Raw genomic sequence first — 12,224 nt, 5'->3', positions numbered from 1 at the left:
GGGGAAAGTGGGAAAGGTGGGATTTATAAAGGTCTTTGCTGCCTTCTTTCACTCTGGGTCTTATGTGATTGATGCCAGCCAGGAGGGTGGTGGGAGGTAAGGGACAGTAGCGGGTAACAGAAAGCCCGCAGCCCTCAGAGCCCACCAGGCGGACGGTGGATACGCACGCCCATGTCTCATTACTGGGTGCCAGGCACTGACCCGCCACTGACATTTAACCACACAATCACCTAAGCACAAGGTGCCCCCATTAAAGATGAGGAGACTGACACACTGACCTGTCAAGTGACAGACCCCTGCCACTCCCCGCCCATGTGGACCCAGGCTGGTGCTGGGGGTCTGGCTCCAAAGCCCATGCCTTTCTCCGCAGCACCATCCTGCTGTGCATCCCAGAGACCACTTTTCCCTAAATCATGTCTCTATAAGATGGAAAGAATAGGATAAATAGAGCAAAACTCCTAAAATGTCTCAAGGCAGGAATTCCTAACCAAGGATCTGTCATCCTTAATCCAGCCACGTGGACGGCCTCGGGGAACCAACCTGCTCCGACCTGCAGGGTTGACCAGAGCCCAGGGATGCTGGGCCTGCAGCTTTCTCCCTGCCTTCAGGCTCCTCTTTCCATTCTCCTCCCCTCCTCCTGGCTCCATATGGGCCCCCACCTCCGCTGCTGCTTCTCTTAGTTTCCTAGAGGCTCCTCCTCCTCCATTTCCCTCCTTCCTCCCACCCCATCTCTTGGGTCCTCTAAGTCAGTCTCCTGCTGTCTTTCTGAAGTCCATCTCCCCCTGCTTCTCAGCCTCCCTGGACATCGCCTAGGTGCCCACACACTTCAAACCACTGCAGACAGAACCACCCAAATCAAGACGTAGTCAATGGTCCTGGCTGGGGAGAGGGGAGCCAGCAATTAGGAGCTCTCTAAATCCGGCCCCAAAATCCCTACTGGGAAGGGCTGATGTGTGGTTTAACCCCGTAACAGGAAGGTGTGGCAGCAGCCCCTGAGAGAGAGTGCAGAGCAGAAGAAACACGTGCTCAGGAGACTGTGCTCTGGCCCCACGCCAGCCCCCAGGAGACCGTGCTCACCCACTGAGCCCCAGTCTTTCCACCTGAAAAATGAGATTGGCACAGAGTGTTGGGGTCATGGGCCACCCCATCTTGAATGTATGGGGGAGTCTGAGATCCACCTTCCTTTCTAGTAAATTGCATATACTCACACTCCCATAATGTCAAAAGGTCCACAGACTCCACCCTCTAAGACCCTCCACCACCTCCAGGAAGTCCCCAACATTAAAGAGAGACGGTGACTCTGAGGGTCCCTTCCTGCTGAAGTCTGAGCTCTTCCACCAGGAAAACCACAGCCAGCCCTGGTACTAACACGCTCACGTGCTCCTTCCCTCCGTGGGACACACATTTATCAGGCTCCAGCGGAGGGCCAGGCCCTGTCCTCAGCACCACGAACACAACGCGTGCACAGGGAGCCTGAGTTCAGGTGTGAGAAGCGCACCCCGAGCTCAGAGACCCACGCCTTCCCTGGGCTTCTCCCTCGGCACTTGCCCTCCAGACAAAGCCACACGAACCTGAATCCATCCTGACCTCTACTGAACATTAGTTCCACTACCCGTGGAACCTTCTAAATGTTCTGCTTTTGAACACCTATTCAAGGAAAAGAAGGTCAACTTCCCCTGACCCCTAACAGCACCTAAGGATGCATTTTTTCCAAATCCGCTCTCTTTCCTTCTGTTCCTCCCCCTCCTCCTTCCAGAATGTGGGCAGATCAGTGACTCCATGAGAAAAGCTCCTTTGAACCTTTCTGAGGAAGGCCAGACATGCCTTTTCACCCCTGCACATCAGAGGATTTGCCGGACGCCAGAGTAGAAACCAGCAGTCAGAACAGCTCGGGAGGGAGGCGTGTCACGATTTGTGACCAGGAGTGTGCCACCAGGGCAGCTGCAAACGGAGTGACACGTAGCTCACGGCTACTCTGGCAGCCGTCCTAGTTGCACCCACTTGTGGAAATGGATCCGGCCCGCAACCCAGAGAACAAGGTCACCCCCAGGCCCACTCGATGGCCGCCACCATCCTCCCCGCCCCCACCCTAATGAACAAGGCTTGTGAAATGAAAGCACCCACCAAGACGAGACTTGGATGACCCCAAATATGAAACAAGGGTCGTCTTGTAATCTCTGCTGTAAAAACTCGCACCACTGAAGACCTCTTCCCCCATTTACACAATAGTCAATGCTTTGGGTGGTATTCATGGACAAAGTGCATCTGGGATTAGCATCTAAACCTAAAAGGTGCTGATAAATAGACAATGGTGGACAATGGCTGCTATTCAGGAAGCAGCTTATTTTGCTATTTTTTTCTTCGACTCCACTGCAAAACAAAGCCAGATCTGTATCTGCAGAACATTCTTGTAGCAACTGGAAAAATTATCCCTTAACAAAGCTGTTGGAAAAATCAACTGCAAGAACAGCAGTGGCCTTTCCTCTCGCCATCAAAAGATCTCTGCTATTCGAAGAGCCTTAAAAAAAAGCCCAGAAGAGATGCCCTGTTTAAAAATAAGGCAGTTTGTTGGGCTGTGACAAAGGCAGAAGCACAAGGAGGAGGACTAGCAGCTCCACACACAAGAAAGAAACTTCTGGAAGTTCTTAAAATAGGCAAAAGGAATTTGAGGTAGTGATCTGACTTTTAAAAATGGCATTGCTGTAAAATGCATAGTAAGTTCCCTCTTCTCAGCATTTAGGCAGAAATTTCATGACACAGTATCTGTAAGTCCAAGGTGCTTCCTGATCCCTGGTTGTGGGGAGACGACGGAAGACAGGCTTCCTTCCCGACCCTCACGAGGGCGACCTCCCGTCACAAGTATCTCACTGGTGACGTCTGCACTGCCATTCGCTTTGCCGACCCCACTCCCTCTCCCCCATTTCTCCCACTGACCTGGGATGCGCCCCTGCCGGCCCCACAGCTGGGGGCCTCCACATCTGCACTGCCAGAGAGCAGCCCTGGCACCTTCAAGCAGAGTATCACGTAAAGGTGGGGCTCCCCGTGGGGAGACACCTGGGAGCCCTGCTTCTCCCCCCATTACCACCAGGCACTCGGTCAGTCCCTGGCGAACACGCAGTGCCACTACTCCACCTGACTAGGCCTCTGCACCACCACCTGGGCTACAGGGACACCTCCACTGGCTGGCTTTCCATGGTACAAGTCTGACTGCGCCACTTCCCAGCTTAAAGCCTGTTGGCAGCTCTCCACCCTCTGAGGTTCAAAGTCCAAGTCTGCAGCTTGGCCCACAGGACCCCCCAGGACCTGGCCCCCTTGTCTAGTTCACTTGGTGTCCCCCTGCCTGCCTTTCTCACAGGCACAATGCCACTCAAGGGCACTGGCTGAAAGCGCAACTAGGAGCTGAAATCCAGCCCACGCTCTGCTCACCAAACCTCACGTCTGAGGGGCTGTGTCTACCTGGATGGGCTCTTTTTCTACTTTGCATGACCAAGCAGTAGTCCTGTGTCTCAGTACCTGCCACACAGCGTTACAATTACCCACCTGTCTGCTACCCCCCGCCCCTTCATCAATCAGAGTGGCCTTTGCCCCCGCTCCCACCCCAATGTCCAGACTGCCTGGGACGCTTGGACGTCTGCCAACTGGCTTGCTGGGTGGGAAGGTGAGGCTGAGCGGGAAGAGGTGACGCAGAGCCTGTCTTTGCCACGGAGGCTCTGGGAGTTTAGGAGCTGCCCCAGATGCTCAAGTCAGGGGCAGGTCCAAGGGGCTGGGCTGGGGGCAGCTTGGCTGTCCTCATGCCTGTGGAGACCGACAGACTGGGGTCTAAATGCCTACTTTTAGGAACAATTAAGGGATGTATCCACCAAAGGTAAGTGACACAAGTTAACAGCTAGTCACAGAGGTAGCAGGAGTTCAGGGGTGGGGAAGAGGTCAAGAGAGCTGCAGGAGCCAGCAGGGGTGGCTCAGGGAGGCAGAAACACTCCAAGGTGCACACAGAACCCACAGACCGTTGCCAGAACACTGAACCAGACCTTAAGCTGCAGGAACGAAAAACAACACATAACCAAAGTGCAACCTGATAAGAAAGCGTGGGAGGACTGGGAGACGCCAGTGTGATCTGTGATAAAGTTCCAGGAGGCGGTGGGGGTCGAAATCAAGTCCAGCCAGACAGGGAAGACGCTGCCCTCCTCTCCGAGGTCTGGGCCCAGTCGGTGGAGGGGCCCCTATCCTCGGGAGTCACAGGTGCCCCACCCCAGGGCTGTGGCTGATATGAGGACATTATGAGGGTGGCAGGAAGGAGGATGTTCTGTAGCGTTTAAATATATCCCAGCTTCGGGGAACTGCTTCTTCTCCAGGTAAATTTGCATAGGTGGGAGGAAGTGTCCTAAGACGGCATTGCCCAAAACTCCAGACACTGATTGTGAAGGCTTCGTGGACAAAGGGATCGACATGACCCAGGAAGGCAAAGGGAAGGGGTAGGGACGCCACTGAGCCCCACGTGGGAATAAGGAGTGAAGAGAGAGGCAGCCAGAGGGAGGGGCCATGATGTACCGATTCCAGACCCACCGACAATGGCCACGGTGCTGAGAACGTGGGGATGTTCCCAGAAACAAGACCACATCTCCCTCGTTAATCCATCCCGTCATGGATGCCACTCCCAGCCCCAACCCACGTCATCAAGAGGAAATGTGACAACCACACGGGCTGAGACGGTGAGGGGGCGGCTCAGACTGGCAGAGCCGGGGTGGTGAGAGGAGGAGTCTTCAGGGCATGCTGTGGGGTCATGGAGGAAAGCCAGCTGCTGAATGGAGGCAGGAAAGGAGAAGAGGGAAAGCCAGACAGTCTGGAGAGAGGGCTCTGGGGGCTCGTGTTGGAAGTCCCTGCAGAGGTAGGGGATCCGGAACTCTCAAGGAGTCACCCAGACGTTTGCATCAAGACAACAGACAGTACAGAGGGGAGCCTGGTCAGGTCCTCAGCACTGAGGGACGACTGCAGCTGTGTGATCACGTAATTACAGCTCTCCAGCCTCCTTGGTCGGGCAGAAACAAGGGAGGACTTCTTTGGAGCCAAGTCATCAAACAGTATGGTTTCACAGCCCTCCCCCAGAACCCCCCCCACCACAATAATGGTGAAGTCATTCCTCATGGGGACAGGCTAGCCAAGCAATATTCACAACCTAACGCAGAGTCACCCTTTAAGGGGACTGAGAGCTCTGCAGTGGGCTGAACCCAAGGGCGCAAGAGCCCACAGAGCCACTCAGCCCCCGCTGGCGCCAGTTTCCATCACTCTGAAAACCTGCTGCAGAGGTAGGACTCTGACATTCCAGAGTACCAGATGTTGATAAGAAACCAGCCCCAGGGCAGCAGAACACCTGCTGTTTCAGAATGGATACATATTTTAGTCTATTTCTCACTTTTAATACATTATGACCAAACAATTAGGGAGAATTAATTATTCTATTACTCTTTACCAGGGGAAGAGATCTTCACCCTAACAAAAAATGTAAGAACTTATCAGGAAGACAGTACTTAGAAAGACAGGAGTCTGGCTTGCCCGGTGACTGACTTGGAACCAGAGGAATCTGGACGGAGCGTGGCTGGGACCACTCGGGCCAGAAGAGAGGCCGTGATGGTAGTGTCTGTCTCCCAGCTGCACGTGAAGGTAAGATGAGATCTTGTCTGCAGAGAGGTGAGTCTAGAACACAGCTGATCAATGACGTAATTCTGCTACACCCTAAGGACGAGGTCTGTTGTCACCATAAATACTATGAAATGAGCACAGATTCGCCTTGGTACTGCCAAGCGTAGGTTCTAAGCCTCTGGTTCATAATGATTAAAGACTGAGCCTCCAGCCTGCTCTGTGACAACAGCATCATGTTTGGACAAGCACATGGTAACAGCTATTCCAAGAAATGCTTCCTTCTTTCCCAGGGTCCGGTGTGAAGAGGCGGGTATTTAGAGGCACACTTTGTTTCCGTCAGCAGGTTAGGCTGGTTTCCCAGCACAGCTGACACCCGAGACCCTGAGTTGCTGGGCACCGCCTGCCAGGCCGGTCCTGGAGCCCAGTAAGTCCTCTGGGGGGCAGAATGTCCCAGCAGGTGCTCTGGACAGGGCCAGCTTGTTGACCAGAAAACCAATCCAAACCAGTGCGAACAAACAGAGACAGGCAGCAAGCCCTCTGTGTGAGAAGCTGCAGAGTGGCTTCTGGGGCCCCTAGGGACTCCGTGGGGAAGATTTTTTTTACATATGATCTTAGCCAAAAAGCCAAGAAACGATTGGGAAAGATATTTTAAAAGTTGCAGAGAAGGGATGTTTGCCAGTGTTTTCCCACGGATTAGAGCAGGGAAGACGCTGAGCCCACTGGGGGAGAGGCCCTGGAGGACACAGGCTGAGGCCGGCGGCGACCTGAGGTCCCAGAGGCAGCAGAGCTGTCCCAGACCACGCATGAGTGCAGGGCTGCCAGCACCGCTGTCCTCCGCCAGAGCAGCCAGCTCCTCAGACACACACGCCCCACATCAGTGGGCATAAGCCTCTGCCTGGAGGCCTAGGCTGCCTCCTCGTCACTCTGGCTGCGAGGACCCTCCTCCAGGACCCCAGGATGCAGCAACCACAGGGTTAACAGCTGTCACCACAGGGAGCCTCTAAGACACTTTAATTGGTTAGGCTGGTGGTAAAATGTTTTAAAAAGCCTTCTTCCACCCCCAACAGAGGGAGCCCAACCCCAAACGGGAATTTACTGATCTGCATCATGGGGTGGGGGGGCAAAGCACCTGGTAGGGAGGCGTCTCTTTCAAAGCCCAGGTCCCAGCTGCCCCAACCGTGCACCCTTCCTTACTCCCCGAAGCACCAGGCAAACAGTGACCCCAGAGACGCTCAGTTTAAACTACGGTGGGGGTGGAGGAGGTGCCCTCTCCAACTGGAGCAAAAGCAAGGCTGCAGAGAGAGCTCCCCCACAGTGGGAAGCCAGGGTGGAGACTGTGAAAACCACTCACAGCCCAGGGAAGGGCAGCCAGCTGGGCCAATCCCAGCCCACTCACTCATCGCCCTGTCTCGTGAGGACAGCAGGCTCTTCACAGGGCTGACCTCAAGCAAGGACACCATCCCCACGCAACCAAGAAAGCCCCCGAAGTCTGAGACGCAAACATCACAAACTTCTACTTTCCATTCTTTGTCCTCTTTTGTATGTTGATCAAATAACGCACCATATATCATGAAGTTGTTAGAAATTAAGCCAGGAGCACATACTTCTACAGCCAATTAGGTCAGAATAGAGAATCAACACCAAGGCTTCACACCCTCCCCCTCCCCCTCCCCCGACACATATGCACACACAGACATACACTCTCCTCCATAAGAAATCTTTAAAAAAGAGACTGCCAGGCTTGGTAGGAACTATTAACAGCTCATTACAATAGCCTGTTTATATAGCTGCCCTGAAGCTATGATTTTTAAACCAGGTCTTTAAAGTCCACTATCTCCGGGTTTTTTTAATGTGCAGCTACCTGGATTATACACACCTTGTTGAAAATACAGGAGAAATTTCATAGCTGTGCTAGGGTTGGGTGAGGACCAAAACACAAAGGGAGACATAATCCTATAATCCACACCACACATGTCCCCTAGGAGACAAGAGGCCTATGAAACAGGTAACACATCCACGGAACAAAAAACGTTCCCTTGTCACTAGGCCAATTGGTCACCACAAATAATTTCTTTCCCTCAACAACACAAACAAGCAGGGTTTCCCTGTTTCACAGAGACGGGGAGCAGCAGGAGACCGCCTGTCTCACTGTGTGTAGCCCCAATGCCTGTTTCTAATGGCAGGACAAATCCTCAATGGAAAACGTACAAAGTAACTGAGCTGGCAAGAAATCAGAAGGAAATACCCAGACCCCGCTCTTCCTATTACACACGTAAGGCACTTTCTGAAGCTCGTGATCAAACAGGAAGAGAGAACAAAAGTTACTATATATATTTTGACTTTATCTGATTAGGTGGTTTTCTTTAACTGTTGGGCTGGATCTTAAAGCAATGCCTGTACAACAGGAAATCACCTCCAGTACAAAAATAAAGTCGTGGAATTTTGAAAACTGCCAGACGGTAGAATCCATATCCTAGTTGTTAACAATGAAAATAGGACTCCTGCTTCTTAATTTTAAAAAAAGATTAAGTATAAACTTTTGTTCTGTTAGCCTACTGTGCCTGACATTAAAATGACACGTTAAGTGGCCCCACGGGAGCCGGACAGAAAGGGGAGAGGCGGCAGACCCTCTCCAGCACAAGAGGGAGGCTTACCTGGGTGTGCCCGAGGGTTTCCAGTACCTGCAGAAGAGGTACTGTCCGTCAGCATTCACCAGGTGAGGGAGCTCCCGATAGGGAACGCTTTGCGGGGTCCGCCTGGGAGAACTTTCCTCCGGCATTCTGAAAGAATCCTTAGGTTCTGGGGAGGAAGAAGGACACATTCCAAAGTCAGAAACAGGGAAGACAAGAGATGAGAGAAACCTTGCTCAGAGTCATTAACACTTTAAGTGGTTAAAAAAAAAAAAAACCTCCATTTCAAAGACTTAAAAAATACATATGTTTCCTAAGGCTGAAAAATCCATTTGTTCTTAACAAAAATGTTCACTGTATTTTCTAAGTGCCTCATTACAGCTTTCCCCCCATTCCCATCTGTGTTTATTTTAAATCATTTCAGGAAACTTCATCTTAAAGACTATTTTAGCTGTAATCAAGTGGAAATTATAGTCAGCTCTGTGAATATAAAGACCCAGCTGCAAAAGACCCGTCTGCCTTAAAACCCTCAAGGAAGTTGCAAAGGGGCGCAACAATGAGGTGGACGACACTCCGATCAATTCCTCCTGTCTGAAATTCCAAGGATGCCATGACGAACCTGTTTCCATCACGTCCTGGCTTTTGCGTTCCTCAACCACACAGCCTCCCAAGTCAGAGCCAGTCAAGGAAGGGCTGTTCCCTCATCTTCCCGGTCCCAGGGCGGCCTGCAGGGCGCCCCACGCCCCTGCGCCCCACCCTGCGCCCTACCCCCCAGATCGTGCCTGGGCTTTCGGGGCGCGGAGCCTGGCTCGGCTCTCTGGGGCCGCCCTCCCTCGGCGAGGCGGGGAGGCGGCGCCTGCGAGCCCCCCCTACTAGTTCAGCATCACTTTTCCTAAACAAACCCCGAGGCTTAGAGAAGGGTGCCCGGGAAGCTGAGGAACCAGCCCCACGCGCCCAGGCCCTCGCACAAATGCGGGTCCCTGAGCAAAGTCACCCGGGCTCCCCACAAACTTTGCTGCCGGCCGGTCTCCGCCAGTGCAGGGAGTGCAAACCCGCTCTGTCCCTGGAGGTGCCGCCGGCGGCTTGGCTCGGGAGCCGGCACGGGGACACAGAGTTGACGGGGACAAGTTGGTTCGGAGCTGGCGCGAGGGAGCAGCGCGCGCGCACCCGTGCACACGCAGACACGCGCGCACTCGTGCACACGCGCGCAGGGGCGCGGGAGCCCACGCCGAGAGGGGACCCAGGGCTGCCCTACCCGGGGACAGCGCTACAGGTCGGGGCGGGGACAGGAGGCAGTTACCCGGGCCACGAGCGCCGCTGTCGTGTCCCTGAGCGCGGTCCTCGTCTGCGGAGGGCCAGGACCAGGCCAGAGAGCTGCGCGCCGCCGGCTCCTCGGCGACAGGGTGCGGCGTCCGCGCCGCCACTTATCCCGGCTCTAGGCGGGGCGGCCGGAGGGGTAGAACGCGGGAGGCGGCGCCCGGCCCACGTGTGCGGCCGCGGACCCACCACGCGCTCCTCCCCGCCGGCCGCGCCCCAGGGTGGCCGCCTGGGGACTGTCACGCCCCGAACGGAGCCGGCTTCAGGGAGCCTCCGAGGCGGGAGGACACGCCACACCCACGCGCGCACACACCACGCGCGCACACACATGCAGGGACACACACACACACTCAGTACAGACACAACATGTAGAGACACAAACCAGTATAGCACACATAAAAAGGAACCAAGAGAGGCACTCAGACACATACACCACATGCAGGTACAAAGACACACACGACGCTCACACAAGGGCACACATACAAACACACACATAAAAAGCTGGGGTCAGGGTGCACACAGTCCCCAGGAGGCAGGACAGAGACAGACAAATGCAGGCCTTGTCTGTCTACCCCCATCCCCAGAAAACCTCCCTGGACCCCCAGACAAAGTCTCTGGGTCACATACACAGGCCAGGGAGGGTCTGCACACCACCAGGTACAGCCGGCAGTGTGGCTCGTGGGGGCACAGGGACCAGCACTCCCATTTGCCCGGTCACCTGCAGGCCAGCAGTGACAGCACCTCCGTCCTGACGGCTCTGACAGATGTGCCCTGCCCACAGTGACCTCCAAAGGCCTTTGCGTCCTTCCTTCTTTCACAAACAACTGTACATCACAGTAGTGTTGAGAAGAGCCACTGTCCTCCAGAGACTGCCATCTCAGGGTCCCACTGTGCGCAGGGAGGCCCAGGCTGCTTCGGGCCTACACTCTAACTTAAGAAATGAAACAGCCTTTGAGAAGCAGCTTGGGTGTGCGTGAGGGCTCCAATAGAGACGGGTGGGGAATGGCAAGTCTATAGGGACAGCATCTCAGAGCAAGAGCAGGGCTGGCACACCGCACTTACCTGAACTGGAATTTATTTAAGGAGGCGTCTGCTGGGGTCGGACGGACGTGTAGGAGATCCAAAGCCCGTTAAGCCCATTTTAACCCAGCAGTTGTTTCAAATTTCCCCAGCTCCAACATTTCATGATTTTAAACACAACATGAAAGCTCTGAAGACAGAGTTCACTGGTGCTGTCAGCGGAACCCCAATGGGAATGGTGGCTAAGAGCTTGGAGAGCTTCTCCTGGTTTGGTTACAACCTAAATGGTGAGTGGTCGGCGGGTTGAGAATCTGACATTAAGAGACTGGGACTGTGCTCTTCTGGATCTGGCCTTTTAAAAAATTTTTATTTTGAGAAAATTGTAGACCTCATTATATTTTATTATTCAATTATATCAATGTAGATTCAACTCAAAAATAATACAGAGGGACGCTGTGTACCCTTTACCACAATGGTAACATCTTGCAAAATTGTAGAGCAGTTTCATAACTGGGATACGAATGCTGAGTCAGGCCACAGGCCAGGCCACCCCCACAGAGATCCCTCATGTCGCCCTCCTATAGCCACACCTCCATCCCCCAGAACTCCTGGCAACCACTAAGATGGTCTCCAGTTCTAAAGTTTTGTTATTTCAAGATTAAGTTTTGAGGGGGTGGGGTATAGCTCACTGGTGGAGTGCATGCTTAGCAGGTACAACATGAGGTCGAGTTTAATACCCAATACTGCCCAATATATATATAAATAGCCAAAATATAAATAAATAACCTAATTACCCCCACCAAAATTTAAAAAACAAAAAGTTAAAAAAAAATTAAGATAAAAACAGGGAAAAAGTTTTATTAATTGAATTGCAGTGTGTAACCTTTTAGGATTCACGTTTTTCTTTCAGCATTTCCAAGCTAAAGTGTTGTATTCTATGGTCCAGATGCACCACATGGTTTGTTCAACAATTTTCATCAGGTGAAGGACGTCTGGTTGTTTTCAGTTTTGGGCTACTATGACTAAAACTGCCATGAACGTTCATGAACAGGTTTTTGTGTGAACCTAAGTCTTCATTTCCCTGGGATAAATGCCCAGGTGTGCAATTGCTGGGCATGCTTAGCTTTTTAAGAGACTGACAAAATCTATTTCAAAGTGGTCATGCCATTTTATGTTCCCACAGAAATGTATGAGAGATATTCTGTTAGATATTTAGTGGTGTCTCATTGTGGTTTTTATCTGCATCTGCCTAATAGCTAATGTTGCTGAATATCTTCTACGTACTTATTTGCCATCTGTATATCAAACTTATAGAAATGTCTCTTCATGATTTTTGACCATTTTTTAATTGGATTGGTTTTTCAGTTTTTTTTAGTTTTTATTTTTACTGTTAAGTCCTGACTCTTTTTAGATTTTAGATACTAATCCTTCATTGAATATGTGATTTACAAATATTTTCTATTTGTAGATTGTCTTTTTATCCTGTTAATGTGGTCTTTTGCAAAGCAAAAATTTTTAATTTTGATGCAATACAGTTTATCAGTATTTCCTTTTATAGGGTTTGCTTTTAGTGCCAAGTCTAAGAACTCTTTTCCTAGTACTACATCTGAAGATTTTCTC

General features: G+C 52.2%; 1 protein-coding gene across 4 annotated transcripts in view; it reads right to left on the bottom strand.

Annotated features, from left to right (window-relative positions):
• MGLL (monoglyceride lipase) overlaps positions 1 to 12,224 on the bottom strand; it is a 184,390-nt gene that overhangs the window by 75,917 nt on the left and 96,249 nt on the right. Inside the window, exons 1-2 of one of the 4 annotated variants that reach the window (XM_015241356.3) lie at positions 9,568 to 9,838; positions 8,292 to 8,436 (exon numbers count right to left, since the gene is read on the bottom strand). In XM_015241356.3, coding sequence (XP_015096842.1) covers positions 8,292 to 8,416 — 125 coding nt within the window. In that variant the 5' untranslated portion in view covers positions 8,417 to 8,436; positions 9,568 to 9,838. Of the gene's footprint in view, positions 1 to 8,291; positions 8,437 to 8,886; positions 9,311 to 9,567; positions 9,839 to 12,224 lie in introns of those variants that run through there. The other 3 variants (XM_031676347.2, XM_006206758.4, XM_072941997.1) reach the window with 3 other exon arrangements.

The sequence above is a fragment of the Vicugna pacos genome, chromosome 17 (genome assembly GCF_048564905.1).
Source record: "Vicugna pacos chromosome 17, VicPac4, whole genome shotgun sequence".
NCBI lineage: Eukaryota > Metazoa > Chordata > Mammalia > Artiodactyla > Camelidae > Vicugna > Vicugna pacos.
Note: the sequence above shows the minus strand (reverse complement) of the source record. Positions and strands in the feature narration are given on the sequence as shown.